At 39.2% G+C, this 18,619-nt stretch overlaps 1 protein-coding gene across 1 annotated transcript; it reads right to left on the bottom strand.

Annotated features, from left to right (window-relative positions):
* Window positions 1-4,887: 4,887 nt before the first annotated feature.
* Window positions 4,888-18,289, bottom strand: LOC138897510 (uncharacterized). Its single transcript, XM_070183483.1, has 4 exons — window positions 17,532-18,289; window positions 16,829-17,376; window positions 16,255-16,709; window positions 4,888-5,223 (listed from the first exon to the last, which is right to left on the bottom strand). Exons 1-4 carry the CDS (start codon window positions 18,287-18,289, stop codon window positions 4,888-4,890), a joined length of 2,097 nt encoding a protein of 698 aa, XP_070039584.1.
* Between the last annotated feature and the right edge of the window lie 330 nt (window positions 18,290-18,619).

The raw sequence follows: 18,619 nt of genomic DNA, 5'->3' as shown, positions 1-18,619 counted from the left end.
GCTCTTTTGGGTGAACTTTGGGTATTGGGGTGAAAGAATCCACCATGGAAGGACCTTAAAACCTTAATGCACGCCTAGTGTTTGGTAAAATGCTCAAGTGAGCTAGAATTATGAACTCCTTCCTAATTTGTATTCAATTTTGCTATATCTCTAAATAGATCGAAGCGGTTGAACTACTTCCTAATTTGTAAAATGCTCAAGTGAGCTTGAATTATAAAGTACAGCCAATGTGCCAAGAATGATATTGCATTATGGCCAATAATGCCAACAAAATCAATGACAGGTAAAAGAATATGAATTGAGTGGTAAATATATTTAATAATAAATGCCTTGGGAGTATCGTTTAGCCACCGAGGAAGGGTAGGTCAGAACAACCTAACCCTGAAACAACACGTGTCGGTGTAGGAATGACTGAGGGGTAAATCCATGTGTTAATGTGATGAGACTATTTCCCCTTATATGGGATGAGATTGGTATGTTAAGATGTTTTCGCCTTAAATGAGATGAGACTATTGCTAGAGAGACATGATGTGATGTCGATCCACACGACATTGTGGTGAGACAGCTTAGCCGATCGGGCTGAGATCAGACTCCCTGCTAAAACACGGTGGTGTATCGGTGCTTAACATCTCCCAACTTAAATTACCGAAACCTACTTGAAATTTACGTTTCCCCTAATTTGACACCTTGATACCGTTTGAGTCTCTTATTGATATCATGTTTTATTCTCCGTTTACTTTTGCTCGTTCTATTGAGAGGGTGTTTAGTTTTACATACTAGTACTATTCCATATGTACTAACATCTCTTTTACCGGGGGCGCTGCATCTTTAATAGATGCAGGTGGTTTCATAGCAGGTGGTATTGATCAGTGATAGCAGCACACCCTCTCCTCAGCTGATTTCGTGAGCCCCACTTCATTTCGGGGTCCTGTATTTTCTATCCTTTGTACATGGCGTTTTGAGGTATAACAGGGGCCTTGTTGCCGGAACTGTCATAGCACTCTTTTGTTCCTGTTAGAGGCTCCGTAGATATAGTGTGGGTAATACCTATTTTTTGGAAAGTTAAAACTAAAAATGTTGTAATTGTATCATCTGTTCCACTTTAACTATGAATGTACAATGTACTGTTTTGAACATTTGTTAAGGACATAACTAATGGAAATGAAATGGTGTTGTTCACATGACTTCTTACTGACTAATTAATAAAATGTACTCTTCTCTTTATTTGTGGGTGAATTGGGTAGATGGCACTGTGCAGGCTTGCTAGACCGAGGTAACTCCGTTGAGCGCCGGTCGCGCTCCTCGAGGTCGGGGCATGACACCGAGGGGTTCAGGTGAGTTTTGGGATGGTTTCTAACAGTTTTGGGAAGTTGCCCATTGCTGGTGCTACTGTTATCTTATTTGCAATGACATGTTTGCAAATGGGAAGGCCACATTTTTGGATGTCAACTCGCATTTGCGAGAGAAGGGGAGGAAGGATAGTTTTGCATTTGCAATGTGGGGATCACATTTGTGAAGCCTGAGTCGCATTTGTGAAGGTTGGTGCTCAGGTGGAGTTCGCATTTATGATCAGTTGGTCAAATTTGTGGACTTCTCATTTGCGATGTTGCTATTGCATCTACAACTTGGCGGGCTAAGGGAAGTTTGCATTTGCAATCACTTGGTCGAATTTGCGAGCTTCGTATTTGCGATATCTGTAGGTGTGTTATAAAGTAAGGGTTCCGAGATTCGTTCATTTTATCCCATTTTTTGAGACCTGGACTTCATTAGGAGGCGATTTTTGAGAGGATTTGCTTCCCAACTTTTAAGGATTTGATCATTTTGAGGAGTATTCCCAAGGAAATCGGTATTTGGTTGTTGAACTTGTTCCAGAATGAGCTATGTGTCTTGCCTATCTTTGTTAACAAAATTATTCCTAATAAATGATATTGCTTTCTGCATGCAGGGGTGATGCATATGCAAGGTGACGAGCATATATGCATGTGCTAGGGTTATCCATGCTCGGGGTATATTATATGCTTCTTTGTGCCTTGTTGAACTTTTTTGATCTTTTTGACTTATGTTTTATTTTCTTCTATGACTAATGAGTATAATTATCCATGCTAGATATAATGTTTAAACATATGACATCTTAAAACAATTTGATGGGCTATTCTTAAAGTTGTGATATACTTGATTTGACTGTAGCCGTGCTTTATATTGCAAACACATGTCCATACTTGTCAAATTTGTGCTACTTGAGCCTTCCTTATTCATGTTGAGATTATGTTCAGACTCTGTTGTGATATTTGGGCAAGACATCTCTTGAGTGTTAGCTTGCCTAGTTGTACGATAGTTATGCTTATCTCTCACGTACTATAACATGCTTACTCTTCCTTTTTGATTGTATTTATGCATCCTACCTTGCTTGATACTGATATACATATGCTTGGTGAGGATGAGTGAGATTGCACGATGGGTACTTCCGTGTAGGTGAGGATGTGTGATATTGCACGATGGTTTCTTTTGTGTAGGTGAGGATGAGAGATATTAGCACGACGTGTGATCTCGTGCAATTTGATATGATATTGGCACGATGGGAGATATATTAGCACGGCGTGTGATCCCATGCAATTTGATATGATATTAGCACAATGGGTATTTCCGTGCGGGTGAGGATGAGAGTTCATGGCATGATAGGTGTTTCCGTGCAAGTGAGGATGAGGGACACGCAATGCATTGTATTTATCATGAGTTCATGGCACGGCGATTATTTCCGTGCAAGTGAGGACGAGGGACATGCTTTGTATTGTCTTTATCTTTCCCTTATTTACGCGTATATATATTCTACCTTGATTGTTGACATTACTCGTGTACATTTTGCCTTGTTGTTTCTGTTACTGATGTGCCACCTACCTTGCCTGCCGTCGTTGCTTAGGTGCATTCTATCTAGTATGCTATTGTTACTTACATGCATCCTACTTTGTTGTCAATATTACTTATATGCATATTATCGTGTTTGTTATTATTACATATATGCCTTTTATCTGATTCATTATTGTTATATCTATGCCTTTTACCCTGTTTGTTATTGTTACATCTTTGTCTTCTACCTCCTGGTCGTTGTTAAATCTATGCCTCCTATCTTGTTTCTAATTGCATTTATGCATTCTACTTGTTGTTACTAATATCTACATGCTTTCTACCATGTATGTTGATTTTAGCTACATGTTTTCTATCTTGTTTGGTATTATTATACATATGCTTGGAGAGGAAGAATGGTATTGCACGACATGTGCTTCCGTTCTTGGTGGGGATGAGATAAATGCATGAAGGGTGTTGCTGTGCCATTTAATTTGATGTTTTGAACACATTCCTCTTATTATGCGGATTTGTGGATTTGACTATGTTGTTTTCATGGATATTATTTTATCCTCTTGTTTTGAGTTCTTAAGAAAAGGTTTGTTTTGGTTTTGAGAAACATGATCGTTATTCTTTTTAGTTAATCATTTTACTATTTCTCGTATTTATTCTTGCTATCTACCTTGTTATTTCTATTATTCTTTCTATTGCATATTAACTACACATGTATATTAGTGAGTAGATTTTAAATTAAAATCCTCACCAGTACTTATCCGAGATGAATCTAGATACTTACTGAGTACAAGGGGTTAGTTGTACTCATACTACACTTTTGCACCTTGTGTGCAAATATTAAGAGCTAAGCGGTTGTATGAGTTTAGGGATGAGTATTGACTTTAGCGTACCGTCCATTCACTATCATCTAGTTCATGGTAGTACAGACTTGTATTTTTATTTATGTAACTTTCAAATAGATAATATATTTCTTCTCACCGATGTTGTAATTCCAATTTTAGTTGCTCATGACTTGTACTTCCGGATCATGGAATAGTTGTATTGAAATTGTATTTTTTATTTCTATATTTATTTAATGATTTTGGCTTAGTCTGTGTTACTTATTGGCTGGCTTCCTAGCGGTTTGGGTTAGGTGCCATCACGACAGTGGGATTTTTGGGTCATGACACTTCTGGTCCGCATAACTCTTTTGTCTGGACTAATCAATACGAAGCCTCTCCTAAATTAACTTCACCTTCTCCCTAAGCATCATAGACCAAATCGTGGAGCGACACCACCTCCCATATAAAACCTTATATGGAGCTATCTGGATACGAGCTTGGTAGCTGTTATTGTATGCAAACTCCGCTAATGGCAGAAACTGATCCCACTTGCCTCCTAAATCAATAACACATGCTCTCAACATATCCTCAAGGATCTGAATAGTCCACTCAGACTGCCCGTCCAACTGAGGGTGAAAAGTAGTGTTGAAATCTACCCGTGTGCCCAACTCATACTGAACCGCCCTCTAAAAGTGTGATGTAAATTGAGTGATGTGGTTTGAAATGATAGAGACAGGTACACCATGCAAGCGGGCAATCTACCTGATATAGATCTGAGCCAACTTCTCTGAAGTGTTGCAAGTCATAATCGGAATGAAATGCACCGACTTGATCAATTGATCAACAATGACCCAAATGGCATCAACCTACCACAAAGTCCATTGTAATGTGCTCCCACTTCCACTTCGGTATATCACTCATTTGAAGAAAACCACCCGGTTTTTGATGCTCATAATTGACCTGTTGACAGTTCAAACACCATGAAACATGCCAACAATGTCCTTCTTCATCCTTCTCCACCAATAATGCTACTTTAAATCACGATACATCTTTGTAGTACCTAGATGAATAGAATACCACGAACTATGAGCCTCATTAAAAATCAACTCTCAAGTCATCGACATTAGAAACACAAATACGACCCTGAAGTCGCAATACAACATCATCACCAATGACTACCTCCTTCGCACCACCTTGCAAGACTATGTCCCTAAGGAAGCAAATGGGGATCATCATACAGACGATCCTTGATGCACTCAAACAAGAATGACTGCGCAACAATACAAGCAAGGACTCTGCTAGGATTGGAAATATCTAATCTCACCAATCTATTGGTCAATGCTTGAACATCCATAGCTAAAGGCCTCTCCATAGTTGGAATAAATTCCAAACTCCCCATACTCTTCGCCTTTCTACTCAAGGCATCTGCTACCATATTAGCCTTCCCCGGATAATACAAGATAGTGATATCATAATCATTTAACAATTCCAACCACCTCTGCTGCCTCAAATTCAATTCCATTTGCTCGAACAAATGTTGAAGACTCTGATGATTAGTGTAAACCTCACATGACACACCATATAAGTAAAATGCCGCCAAATCTTGAGTGAGTGCATGATGCGTAGGCAATCACCCTACTTTCCTGCATCACACACAACCAAGGCCAACACGCAAAGCGTCACATAGACAGTATACCTTCCCCATCCCGAGGGCAATACTAGAACTAGAGCTATAGTCAAAGCAGTTTTGAGCTTCTAAAAGCTCTCCTCACACTCATTGGACCATCTGAATGGAGTGCCCATCTAACTCAACTAGGTCAATGGATTTGCAATAAACGAGAACTCCTCCACAAAGCGACAATAGTAGCCAGTCAAACCCAAGAAACTCCTAATCTTAGTAGCGTAGAAGGTTTAGGCTAACTCTAAACTGCCTCAATCTTCTACAGATCCACCTTAATCCCATCACTAGACACCACGTGGCCCAAGAATTCCACTTAATCCAACCAAAACTCACACTTGGTGAACGTAGCATACAACTCCCCCCCCCCCAGAATTTGAAGCACAATCCTCAAATGCTGCTCGTGCTCCTCCTTACTATGGGAGTATACCAAGATATCATCAATGAATACAATAATAAAAGAATTCAAATAAGATTGGAAAACATTGTTCATCAAATGAATGAAAGTTGTTGGGGCATTAGTCAAGCCAAAAGACATCACCAAGAACTCATAATGCCCATAATGAGTCCTGAAACCATCTTAGGAATGTTCGAAGCCCTAATCTTCAATTGATGATACCCCGATCTCAAGTCAATCTTCAAGAATACCCTAGCACTCTGAAGCTGATCAAACAAATCATTGATGCAAGGTAAAGGATACTTGTTCTTGATGGTAACCTTGTTCAATTGCCTATAATAAATGCACATCCACATGGAACCATCCTTCTTCTTCACAAACACATATGGAAACTCTCTCAGCACAGGGATCAAATCAACCCGGAGCCATGCGATACGGTGGAATAGATTTGGGCTGAGTGCCTGGCACCAGATCAATAAAAACTCAATATCCCTATCAGGTGGCATGCCCGGTAGGAGTATCAGCACCAACATCTCTAACAAAGGCAGGGATGCCAAACATCCCTTCTCAATCATCTGTTGAGCCTTCAGAAGTGAAATGACCCTATTAGGAGTTTGACCAACCTAACCCTCCATTCCAATCTTGGCAACCCCGGCGTAGCCAATGTCACGGTCTTAGTGTAACAATCCAGAATTGTATGGTATGGAGATAACCAATCCATACCCAAGATCACCTCAAAATCCATCATATCTAATAACAATAGGTCAACTTTTATCTTGTAACCATAAATAGTGACCACACAAGATCAATCGACACGATCCACAACAATAGAATCCTCTTACCGGGGTGGACACATAAACCAAAATATCAAGAGAATCATGTACCATATCCAGAAAAGAAGCTTAATATAATGACACATAAAAATAAGTGGAACCAGATTCAAATAATAATGAAGCATCCCTATGGCACACTGAAAAAATACCTGTGATCACCGCATCTGAAGCAACTGCATCTAGCCTCCATGAGAATGCATAACAACGGCCCTATCCTCCACCAAACACAGATGGTGTAGCTGTTGGTGCTAAACTTATGGACTAGATGTCATAACGTGGTGTTGCACCCTATTTTGCACAAGTCAAAACAAGATTCAACTAACAGTTTCCTTGTTGATGATAAAAGTGAGTCACCAACTAATATTGAGTTATTATCCTATTAGTCTGCTAACCAGTGAGATTTTGGATAAGGGTTCTTGTTCTTTTAAGGGAAAGGTGTTAGGAACCCCCTAGAATCTACCTGAGGTAGCTCCATGGGACTTATAATAGGTTCGGGGAATTAAATGTCTATATCTTACTTAGGTAGTGCTTAAAAGTGTGTGATTTACCTTATGTTTATGCTTTAGAACTTATCATTTTTGAAAGATAGTATATGCATTTGAAAGGAGTATAGGTCTTTATAGAATCTAAAATGCTTATAGCTATATGAGTGAATGAACTTTAAAAGGTTTTCCATGATGTTTATGTTTGCAGATTTGCTAAATAATGGCTGAGTTTGAAAGGCTTCTCTTTTGAAATAAGAACGGCAATTTGTATGACTTTAGCAAAGCATGGATTATTTTGGAAAAAGGGTTTAGATACACCTTAAGATTGATTTAAATCTTATACTCAAGTTTAGAAAGATCGTTTGAGATGTCCTCTGACCGCGACTTTAGTTTGTAGAAAACCACCCTTGAAATTACATTCCGATTTTTTTCCTTTTAAAAGAAAGAGAGTTGTTTTCCTTTCCAAATCTGTTTTAACCTTTATGAGCTTCATGACAAAGAGTTAGTGTGAGTAAAAAAACCGAGAAAAACTGTATATTAAAGTAACTAAACATGTAAAGTTATTTAACTAATGTAAGAAATAGTACCTCTTTTAATTTACCTATGATTTTTAGGATTGCCTAGGTTACCTAAAGCAATTCAAAGAGATAAGAGAAAATAGTCACTCAAATATTTTGTGTGTCATATACATAAAGACAATAACAGATCATATAAAGCAATAAAGGGAGGAAATGGACTCATAGGTTTGGGCCTGAAGAAGGTTAGGCCCAGCGAACAGCAGACAAGCAGCAACAACTTCCATGACTTCAAACTCAAAGGCTGGAACTTGGGCCTGAGTTCTTGAGAACTCACCAGGCCCAGTTCGGTTACATGTACAAAAGAGAAAAGTAGAAATTAGCGACAAAGCCCAACATAATATTTAAATGCAGATAAGATCAATATAAGGCCCAAATGAAACCATAACAAATGTTGGCGATTAAGAATGCAAATAAAACTGTATAAGATAAAATTGAGTAAAGAAAATTACAGTGAAGCCTTTTCCTTCATTAAACACTAACCCTAAAGAGATTAGCAGTTGTCAATAATTTAGGTCTTAAGGTGAAAATTCATCCATAGCCAAGACACCCTTTGGATCCGTGGCACTTCAAAGTTCACAAGGGTCTCAAGGACCCCGAGCAATGCTTGTGTCGGGGATAGTATCTCAATCACTTACCAAATTTCACACCTAAATACCCCTAACCACTCACACTTACTCCTCCCTATAGGATTAAATGCCAATGAGGCATTCGTTGTATGTTTCAATAAAATTGTAACAATAATACACATATTTAGGCATATGCACTTCTCAGATGAACTATTCTGAATGTAACAGATAACATCAGGAAGATCACAATCCAGACACAAGTGTGTTATACACTGTCAATAACTACCAATATGCAGAAGAATACTCAGAGAAACCATTTACAGGTGCAGTTAAAGGAAGATAACAACATCAGGTTATTTCAAAAGTTCAAACAATTAGGTCATGTAACTTAAGAAGCTGAGGAGATACATAGTTCAAGTTTGCAGAGGTCCTCAACCTTAACAGATGATCACTTTCCCCTTAAAAGATTCCTAATCTCATATTAATACTAGGTTCATTAGGAGTTAAGGCATACTATTATACACAAGCAAAGTATATAACAACATAAGGTTCATCCTAAGTCTATTAGTCAGTTATAGTCAACTTATAGAGGCTTAGGTTCAGTTTCCTTTATGTGATAGTGCAGCATGAGAACATAGGCATGAGTGTGACAGATAAGCTGGAAGTTTTGCTTAAGAACATGATAGAATACAGAAAGCCAAAGAGAAAATATATAGACACACACATATGACATTCTTTAAAAGTGCAAGGCCACAACATGGTAGTGTATCAAATACCATGTGGATTAGACCAACAGACTAAGTACAGGAGTTCAGAATAATGGATTGCCTCACATTAAGTAAGCATGCTTTAGTTGTACAAGTTAAGTGTGAAGTTTAGTCATGATGAAGTTCATCTTAGCACAACAGATGCGACTTAATACACCACTGATACAATTTAATCATGTTCATAGAGCATGGCTTAAACTGAGTGAATAATAGCTATCAGAATACACACAAGAGGAGGTGCAGAGACTCGACAGGACTTAATCCTGTTGATCCAGAACATGTTTATACAATGAAATTCCAGATATGACCACACATTCATGAAGGTTTACAAAAAATCATCACAATGATCTTTCCAAAGTTACAGAATCATAGAGGCACATTAGAAGGAAGAGGTCAACTCAAATAACATAAGCTAATATACTTAAAACTATGATGATCGTTTCATATTTTCCCTTAAGTGTTCAAAACTGCTATAGTTAAGCCTATCAAGCAGACAACTTCAGGTGTACAATACAAATCAACAAATAGTCACTAAGATAAAGGTCAATAGAACAAACACAAAAGTCATAACAAAATCATTATAGAAGTATAAGGTCAAACAGGTGTGCAGAATCATTAAAGGTCCATATACCATTTGACTTTAGTTTATCAGGTGGATAACCTTAAGTACATAAGGCAAGTCAACAAGTAACACTAAGTAACGACTAAAAGAGTAAGTATGAGAGTCATAACAAAAGTCATCAGTGAGATTTAAGGTAAAAAAAGGTGCACACAATTAGTAAGGTTCTTTGCTAATCATACATCACATATTCATTGAGATTACAAAGTGGTCGACTAGTATTGGTTTTAACTTCTGATTATTAAGGAAGACAGCAATAAAACACTATGTCAATTATGAACTGATAATAACATATTATGAGCGGAGATGATCAACTATAATCATTAATAATACACCATGAGCAAAGCTAATTAACAGAAGATAAGAGAGTAGGCATGATTTTAACTAAACAGTCAAAGGAAAGAAAGGTCGAAATCACCGACCTTCCTTTGAGAAGCAAACCAAATGAAGACTTTTGTTAGCCATCTAGGGATCAAAAAGCTCAAACTCCGACCAATAATGGAGCTCAGAAATGGAAAAGAAATCAAACTTATGAGAAACCCTAGCTCGATTCTTCCTTAAACAAAGCTAAAATTTATATTTTTCTATAAGTGATTTCTAATGTGTCTCTCGTGTTAGGTCTGTTAGGTGAGAGAATTAAAGCTCTCCTTTATAGTGGAATTCAATGCCTTAGGTTTCAATAAATTCAAATGATAGTGGAGAGTGACGGATATTTGATGATGTGAGCATGATTGAGTGAAATCACAGAAGAACAGAGGGGAAAATAAACAAGAGTTTTACTTGAAGCAAGGATCGTGGGTATTGAAGATAGAAGGGATGATTTCTTTGTGATTTGAGACCTTGCACGAATTTGTGCAAGGTTTTCTTGACAGATGTGGTGATGGGAGTGGAGAGAAAAGAGAGGAAAGGGGATAAAATATGGGAGATGGAACGGGGTTGGTCGTCTCTAAGGGATAAAAGCGGGAGATGGAATGGGGGCCATTGGATCCTTTGATCAATGGCTCGGATTATTTTGATAATTAGGGGTTTAAAATAGTTTTACGGAGAAAAATCAGCGGTCGTTAGATTCTTATGATCCAACGGCGGAGATAAAATACGACAGGGCTTTTAAAATAACTAAAATATGGGATTAAACCTATTCCACTGATGATATGACTCAATGGTCAAGATGGTGTGTGTTTATTTTGTGAGTGAATAGGACGGGTGACGTGGCATGATTTACTTGGTTTGTAGAGAAGACCATAGATTGCCAAGGTAGAGTAGAGGAGGGTGTTAGACTGGGTCAGATGGGCAATTGGGCTTAACGAGGATCAGGACTCATGTAGTTCTGGAGTAATGGTCCGAAGGAGGCGGTGCTCGTAGATATTACCCCAGTATCGTATTATGACGATACTACGAGATGGAAGATTTGGTACCCATGATAGCTCTGAACTGCAGCTTGATTTGAAAGATTTGAAGAATTAGGTTTCCACTGATCGTTTTTGAGTTTGGGGTCGGATCCTTGGCCTGCTTATGTCCATTATAGTGTTGTAGCTTGGTTTGCTGCTTAGAAGAAGTTTCACGTCGCAATGTTTGTTCCTGCAAAAACAAAATACACACATACCCATATATCGTAATACAGATATTTAAGATGTGATGTAAATGATGCAGAAATGATGATGACTGGATGTCGACTAGCCGTTATTTGGGATCGGGACGACGAGATACTTAAATTTGACTCGATTGTTAGCCGAGTTGTATGTCGTTCCATAGCTGTCGGAGCATTAAGACTCCTCAAGTTGGGAGTATCTCCGTGCGATGGGAGTAGTTGACTTGTAATGTAGAATGTATCTCGACGTTATGGGAGTAGTTTCATTGAAATGTAAATTATCTCCGTACGATGGGAGTTAATGACTTGAATAACATAATCATGCATGTAAGCTGCATGAGCAAAACGTCAAAACATTCAACATAAAATAAAGAAGTAAGGAGCATGCCCAAGATATACTATTGACTACGAAAACTAAATTGCAGTCGTCGATTGGCAGAACATTGGTAACGAGGTTTGAGACTATCTATAGTAATCTACGATGTGGCAGAGTGGAGGTGCGGAACTCTGCTGTTGGCAAAGCGAACAATTTGCTATATACAGGTCTTCGACTAGCAAAGCTGACGGCTTGATTTGTATAGGGCGCTCCGATTGATTGAGCTGACGATTTTCTATATATATGGATCCAGTTGGCCGAGAAAGCGGATCGTTATATACAACATGCTCCGCTCAGTTGAGCAGATGGTTTGCTATTTAAAGTATGCTTCTTTTGCATCGGTGGTCTGAAATACCTGCAAAGGATTTGAGAGTTAGTTTTCAGCTATATGAGGAAAAATTTAAATAATGGAAGATAGATGATAGTTATGAGACAGTGGCAGATCCGTCACTGCCCTAGCGTTACCTTGTATCCTGTCGGTCCTGCACTCAAAGAAAAATTCTTAGCGGGGGGAAGGGGGGGGGTATGTTGGTTTGTGTCGACCGTAGTCCTGGCATTGCCCCGAGCCTGGTGAGGTTAAGCCATGCAGTTCGGTAGGTGGAACGGTAGTTTTTTTACAAAAACACTTTGAAAATCATTATCTTATGGTAAATGACATTGTTCCGGATTATGACATGTTTAGAAATTCCCTCATACGCGAATGTTATTTCTGAAATATCCTGTCCTGATAATTTCAGTCCCTGGTGATGCCTCTAATGACGTAGTTTCATGCTGTCGTGATTGCGTCCTAATCTAAATCAATGTGTTACAAAGTTTTTCTTAGGGTTGTGACCGAACCTTTTGAGGTTGCCTACGTATCCGAAATGGAATCAGGTCTTAACGTAGTTCATAGGTAATGATAAATAAATTATGATGATGAACGAGCCTGACTCAGGTAGCTTACATATCCAAATGGAATCAGGTCAATACGTAGTTTGATTACAATAGATGCCAAATGATGAGATTTAAAATGAAGGGGCCTAGTCTGACTCAGACTGCCTACGTATCCAAATGGAATCAGGCCAGAACGTAGTTCAATTATAATAGATGACTGAACCCGCTGAGGATTGTCTACATATTCCTTCTAAAGGAAATCAAGTTGTGGCGTAGTTTCGAATACATACAAAATGATATTTGGATTTCCTATTACAAAAGAAGAGGGGGAAGAGAGAGACCAGACCCTACGTGTGTTGCCTACGTATCCCTCCGTGGGAAGTCAGATCGGGCGTAGTTCTGTTACAACCAAAAACTAACTCTACTGTCTTCAAATATAGTATCTCTTGATCAAATCTGAGTTGATAGGCTTCATACTGACTCTTCCATCCATCTCTACCAATATTAGAGCTCCTCCCAATAACACTCGATGGACCACGTAAGGACCTTGCCAATTTGGCGCAAACTTTCCCTTGGCTTCTTTTTTATGAGGGAATATTTTCTTTAAAACCAACTTCCTCAGTGTAAATTTACAAGGTTTCACCCATTTGTTGAATGCACTGCCATCCTATCTTGATACAGCTGACCATGGCACACTGTGTCCATTCTCTTCTCGTCAATGAGCATGAGTTGCTCCTGCCTGACCCGTATCCATTTTGCATCGTCTAACTTGGCTTCTTGAATGACCCTTAAAGATGGTATCTCGACCTATGTGGGTATCAAAGCTTCGATGCCATATACCAGCATGTATGGCATTGCCCAGTGGATTTCCTCATGGTGGTCTGATAACCCAGTAATGCGAAGGATAATTTCTTGTGCCATTGCCTATGGTTGTCCACTATCTTTCGTAGAATCCTTTTAATGTTTTTGTTGGCTGCTTTAACTGCTCCATTCATTTGGGGTCTGTAGGCTGTAGAGTTACTGTGGACGATTCTGAACTTCTCACAAATTTCCCTCATGAGGTCACTGTTAAGATTGGCTCCATTGTCAATGATGATTGACTCAGGTATCCCAAACCGGCAGACTTTGTTGTTACGGACAAAATCTGCCACTACTTTTGTCACGACCCAACTGGAGGGTCATGACTAGCACCCGGGCCATACTTGCCGAGCACCAACGTACATTTTATCTAACCTTCCTTATTATCTTTAAGGGCCGACAAGATCAATATAAATAGTAGACATGGATCATAAACATCCAACAATGAAAGATAATGTCATGAACATACATAACATGGGACAACAAGACTGTCAAGAAACTATATATAAGGTACGAGCTAACATGATGCCATGAAAGACTATACAACAAAAATCAGCCGACAAGGCATTCTAAACCATACATAAGTCGACACCTATCTATGAGCCTCTAAAGGAACATAAGTGCTACAACATTGCCGGAACAGGGCCCCGACATACCCATAATGTCTATAACAAAAATGCATACCAAGACCACGGCAAGTCCGGAGAAGGGATCTCGCCAATAACCGCTGAACTGGACAGCCTACTGTGGTGGGGGAGCTACGTCTACCTGTCTATCAGGACCTGCAGCACGACATGCAGCGTCCACAAATAAAAAGGACGTCAGTACGAATAAAGTACTGAGTATGTGAGGCAAGAAAGCATAAGTAAGAACAGTAATGTAAACAGGGATAGAGAATATACAACCTGTGACATCTGGGTATCTCTGAGGGCTACTGACATGAAATACATGATACATACATATATAAAAATAAACTTTTAAAACATACGCCTTTGTGGGCATCACCATCATCATATCGTACCCGGCCATAATAGGCTCGGTAAAATGTACCCGGCCATCATAGGGCTCGGTAGAATTGTACCCGGCCACGTGGAGCTCGGTAAAACCCAACTGATCAGTGGTTGCACAATAGGTGCCGTACCCGGCTGACTATAGCGCGGCTCGGTAGAGTAAAATAGATACATATATATGATGCATGCTGGACTCATTGGAATCATATTTTGAACCTTTCGGAGTGACGTAAGGTCGGTATCCTTCGTACACGTTATTAGGATTAACTCTTCATCAAGAATCTTATAAGAATCAGGAACTACCAACAACATTGATAATATAAGAATAAGAGAAGTAACATCAATATCAATCATTTCATAAGAAGGGCAGCAATGTAAGTACTGCTAGCTTCTAAGAGTAGAGTATCTTTGGGAGCTCGTTCATTACATTATGTACAATCGGAGTCGTGCAAAAGAATGAAGGGGATAGCCTCACATACCTTGTATATACTGCCCAACCTCAAGCTATGCAAATGTCACGACTCCTTAGTCTACAATAAGACAAATGACACTATCATTATCGTTTAAGCGTCGTAACTATTATGTATCGACCACAACCTATTTTACGATGAAACGGACAACACCTCCCCTATTTATATGACTTCCCAAAAGTCAATAAAATCACCAAACAGCCCAAACAACATCATTAATAATCATATTGAGCCTCCAAAATAGTCCACCAACCAACAGCATTACTACCAAGCCTTTCGATATATATTTCACAAGTTCTAGCTTCAACGACTTAGCCGCAACTTGGATAATCTTAAATATATATAGAGAGTAAGAGGTTCCTTACCTTTAAACAGAAATAACAACTCCAATTTGACCTTAATTTTCCATGAAATATCTCTCCAATTCTGCCACAAGAACAAGGAAGCGAAACTAGTAATCAATTCGGGTTTTTCGGCACTAGAATTACTTTAGAAGACTTGAAATCACCTAGGGTTGATATTAAAAACTTGAAGGAGTATTTACAGAACATAAAACACTTAAAACAACCTCCCACACGAGCTGGAACAACACAAAAATCAGCAACAACAAGAAGAACAAGAAACTTACTAGCGCCACGGGATTCCCGACACTTGATTTGTGTTGTTTGCCCTTTGTTTGGGTCTTGGATCATGAGAGAACCTTGAGAGAGTGTTTTTAGGGTTCTAAGGTCTGAATATACTGAAAAATAATGACTTAAAACGGGGTTGAGGTATGTTATATATATCCATATGTCTTAAACCGCCTATGTGGGCCCCATAGAGAGCTGCTTGGCGCACTCTCACGAAAATGTGAATATCTCTCTATTTCAAGATCGTATCGACAAACGGTTTAATGCATTGGAAACTAGACTCATAGATATTCAATTTGATAGGTAGATCACCCCATAATTCCAAGCACATTGGGAGAAGAATGCAGTAACATTTGACCTAAAGTTTAAGTAAAATTATAAACCTAAGTTGCGATAACTTTTATCGACTTTTGTTTCATAACTCGTTTGACTTCAAGACTTATGATACGGATATTATATGATTCAAATACATTAAAACATGACCTCTTGGGACAATTAATCACCTCTAGTGTTACCCGAAAATACGGGTTACAACATCCTTGATTCGTTTAACTTCTAATACTTGTTAACCACTCTTATACACCCTTGTATCGTTTAAGACCAATAGGATTAACTTCTTATCATCTCAAAGATAATCTCTTCTTGGATTTACGTCGACTAACTTACGGCGTGATCTATGGTATGCAAATTTGGGTTGTAACAACTTTCTTCGTGACGACTTTGTATGTAACAAATTTGGGTTGTAATCAATTGCTACCAAGATAAAACGATGTCCATTTGATGCAACGTGCTCTATAGGTTGGATTATGTCCATGCCCCAAGCGGCGAACGGCCAAGGCGAACCCATTACATTAAACTCACTAGGTGGAACCCGAATGAAATCCCCATGGATCTGGCACTGGTGACACTTGTGCACATAGCGGATACTATGTCTTTCCAAGGTCATCCAAAAGTATCCACCTCTTAAAATCTTCTTGGCTAAGGTGAAGCCGTTCATGTGGGGTTTGCATGTCCCAGCATGTATTTCTTCTAGCAATTTGGTCCCTTTAGCAGCATCTACACATCTAAATAGACCCAATTCTAGGGTCCTCCTATACAAGACTTCCCCATTGAGGAAAAAGTGATTTTCTAGCCTTCTGAGTGCTCGCTTCTGAACATTGGTGGCGTTCTTTGGATACTCTCTTGTTTTAAGGAACCATTTGATGTCGTAGTACCACGACTTACTATCTAGCTCTTCATCTACATGGAAATAGTATGCATGCTGATCCTTAATCTCTATATCAATAGGGTAGATGTAATTCTTATCTAGATGTTGGATCATAGATGATAAGGTTGCGAGAGCATTGGCAAACTCGGTTTGAATCCTGGAAATGTGTTTGAACTCGATCTTTGTGAACTTCTTGCACAACTCCTTTACACAATACAGATATGGAAGGATCTTAATGTTCTTGGTAGTCCATTCTCCTTGAGTATTAACATATCAGAATCTCCTATGACTAGAAGCTCCTTGATGTTCATGTCAACTGTCATTCTAATCCCGAGGATGCATGCTTCACACTCGGAAATTATATTGGTGCAGGGGAACCTTATCTTTGCCGATGACAAATAATGAGGTCCTGATTCTGAAATTAAGACTGCCCCAATTCCTACTCCTTTGAAATTTGCTGCTCTGTTGAATAACATTCTCCATCCTTGGTATGACTCTGCAATTTCTTCTCCGACGAACAACACTTCTTTGTCTGAAAAGTATGTGGTGAGCGGCTCATAATCCTTGTCCACTAGATTCTCTGCAAGGTGGTAAGCTAAGTCTTGTCCTTTGATGGCCTTCTGCGTTATGTACACAATGTCAAATTCGTTGAGAAGAATCTGCCACTTGGCCAGTTTTCCTGTAGGAATCGGCTTCTGAAAGATATACTTGAGCGGGTCGAGCCGGGATATTAGTATGTCAACATGTAATGCCTCAACTTCTAGGCTATCCAAGTCAAAGCACAACAGGTGTGCTCTATCAGAGTGTATTTGGCTTCACGTGGTGTAAACTTCTTGCTTAAGTAGTAGGTAGTTTTCTCTTTTCTCCCGGTTTCATCGTGATGTCCCAACACGCATCCAAATGCATTATCCATAACTTACAGGTATAACAACAATGGCTTCCCGAGCTCGAAAGGAATCAACACTGCTGGATTTGACAAGTACTCCTTGATCTTCTTGAAGGCTTTCTGACATTCTTTTGTCCATTTTGTAGCGGTATCCTTTTTCAGCAGCTTGAAGATAGGCTCGCAAATTATCGTAGACTCGGCTATGAATATGCTGATGTAATTTAGCCTGCCAAGGAAACTCATCACATCCTTTTTGCTCTTGGGTGATGGTAAGTCTTGAATGGCTTTGATCTTTGAGGGATCTAATTCTATACCTTTCCTGCTTACGATGAAACCTAACAATTTTCCGGCAGGGACTCCGAATGGACATTTTGCAGGATTCAACTTCAAACTATACCTCTGCAAGACTTCGATAAACTTCTTCAAGTTGTTTAAATGTTCTGCACTCTTTTGAGATTTGATATTGACGTCATCCACATATACCTCAATCTCTTTGTGGATCATGTCGTGGAAGAGGGTCATCATGTCCCTCATGTAAGTGGCACCAGCATTTTTGAGGTCGAACGACATGACTCTGTAGCAATAAACTCCCCAAGGAATAGTGAACAATGTCTTCTCAGCATCTTCATCATGCATCAGGATCTGATGGTATCCTGCGAAACAATCCACGAATGACTGCAGCCCGTGCCTCGTGCAATTATCGATGAGGATGTGAATGTTTTGTAGGGAAATTGTCTTTTGGACTGGCCTTGTTAAGATATCGATAATCCACTCATATCCTAATCTTCCCATCCTTCTTTTGTACCGGTACAATATTTGCCAACCATATGGGATAATTGGTGATTCTTACCACGTTTGCCTCTATCTTCTTGGTTACTTCTTCTTTTATCCTCAAACTCAAATCTGGCTTGAACTTTCTTGGTTTTTGTTTGACTGGCGGTCTGGCAGGATCGGTAGGCAATCAATGCGAAATGATGTCGGTGCTTAATCCGGGCACATCGTGATATGAATATGAGAACTCGCTGATGTACTATGGGAGGAGCTCGACCAATTCTTCTTTTCGCTCTACTTCTAAATGGATGCTGATTCAAGTTTCTTTCATGTCTTTTTCGCTTCCCAGGT

This window comes from Nicotiana tomentosiformis, chromosome 8 (assembly GCF_000390325.3).
Source record: "Nicotiana tomentosiformis chromosome 8, ASM39032v3, whole genome shotgun sequence".
Lineage (NCBI taxonomy): Eukaryota > Viridiplantae > Streptophyta > Magnoliopsida > Solanales > Solanaceae > Nicotiana > Nicotiana tomentosiformis.
The sequence above is the reverse complement of the archived record's forward strand: the minus strand, read 5'-3'. Positions and strand labels throughout refer to the sequence as shown.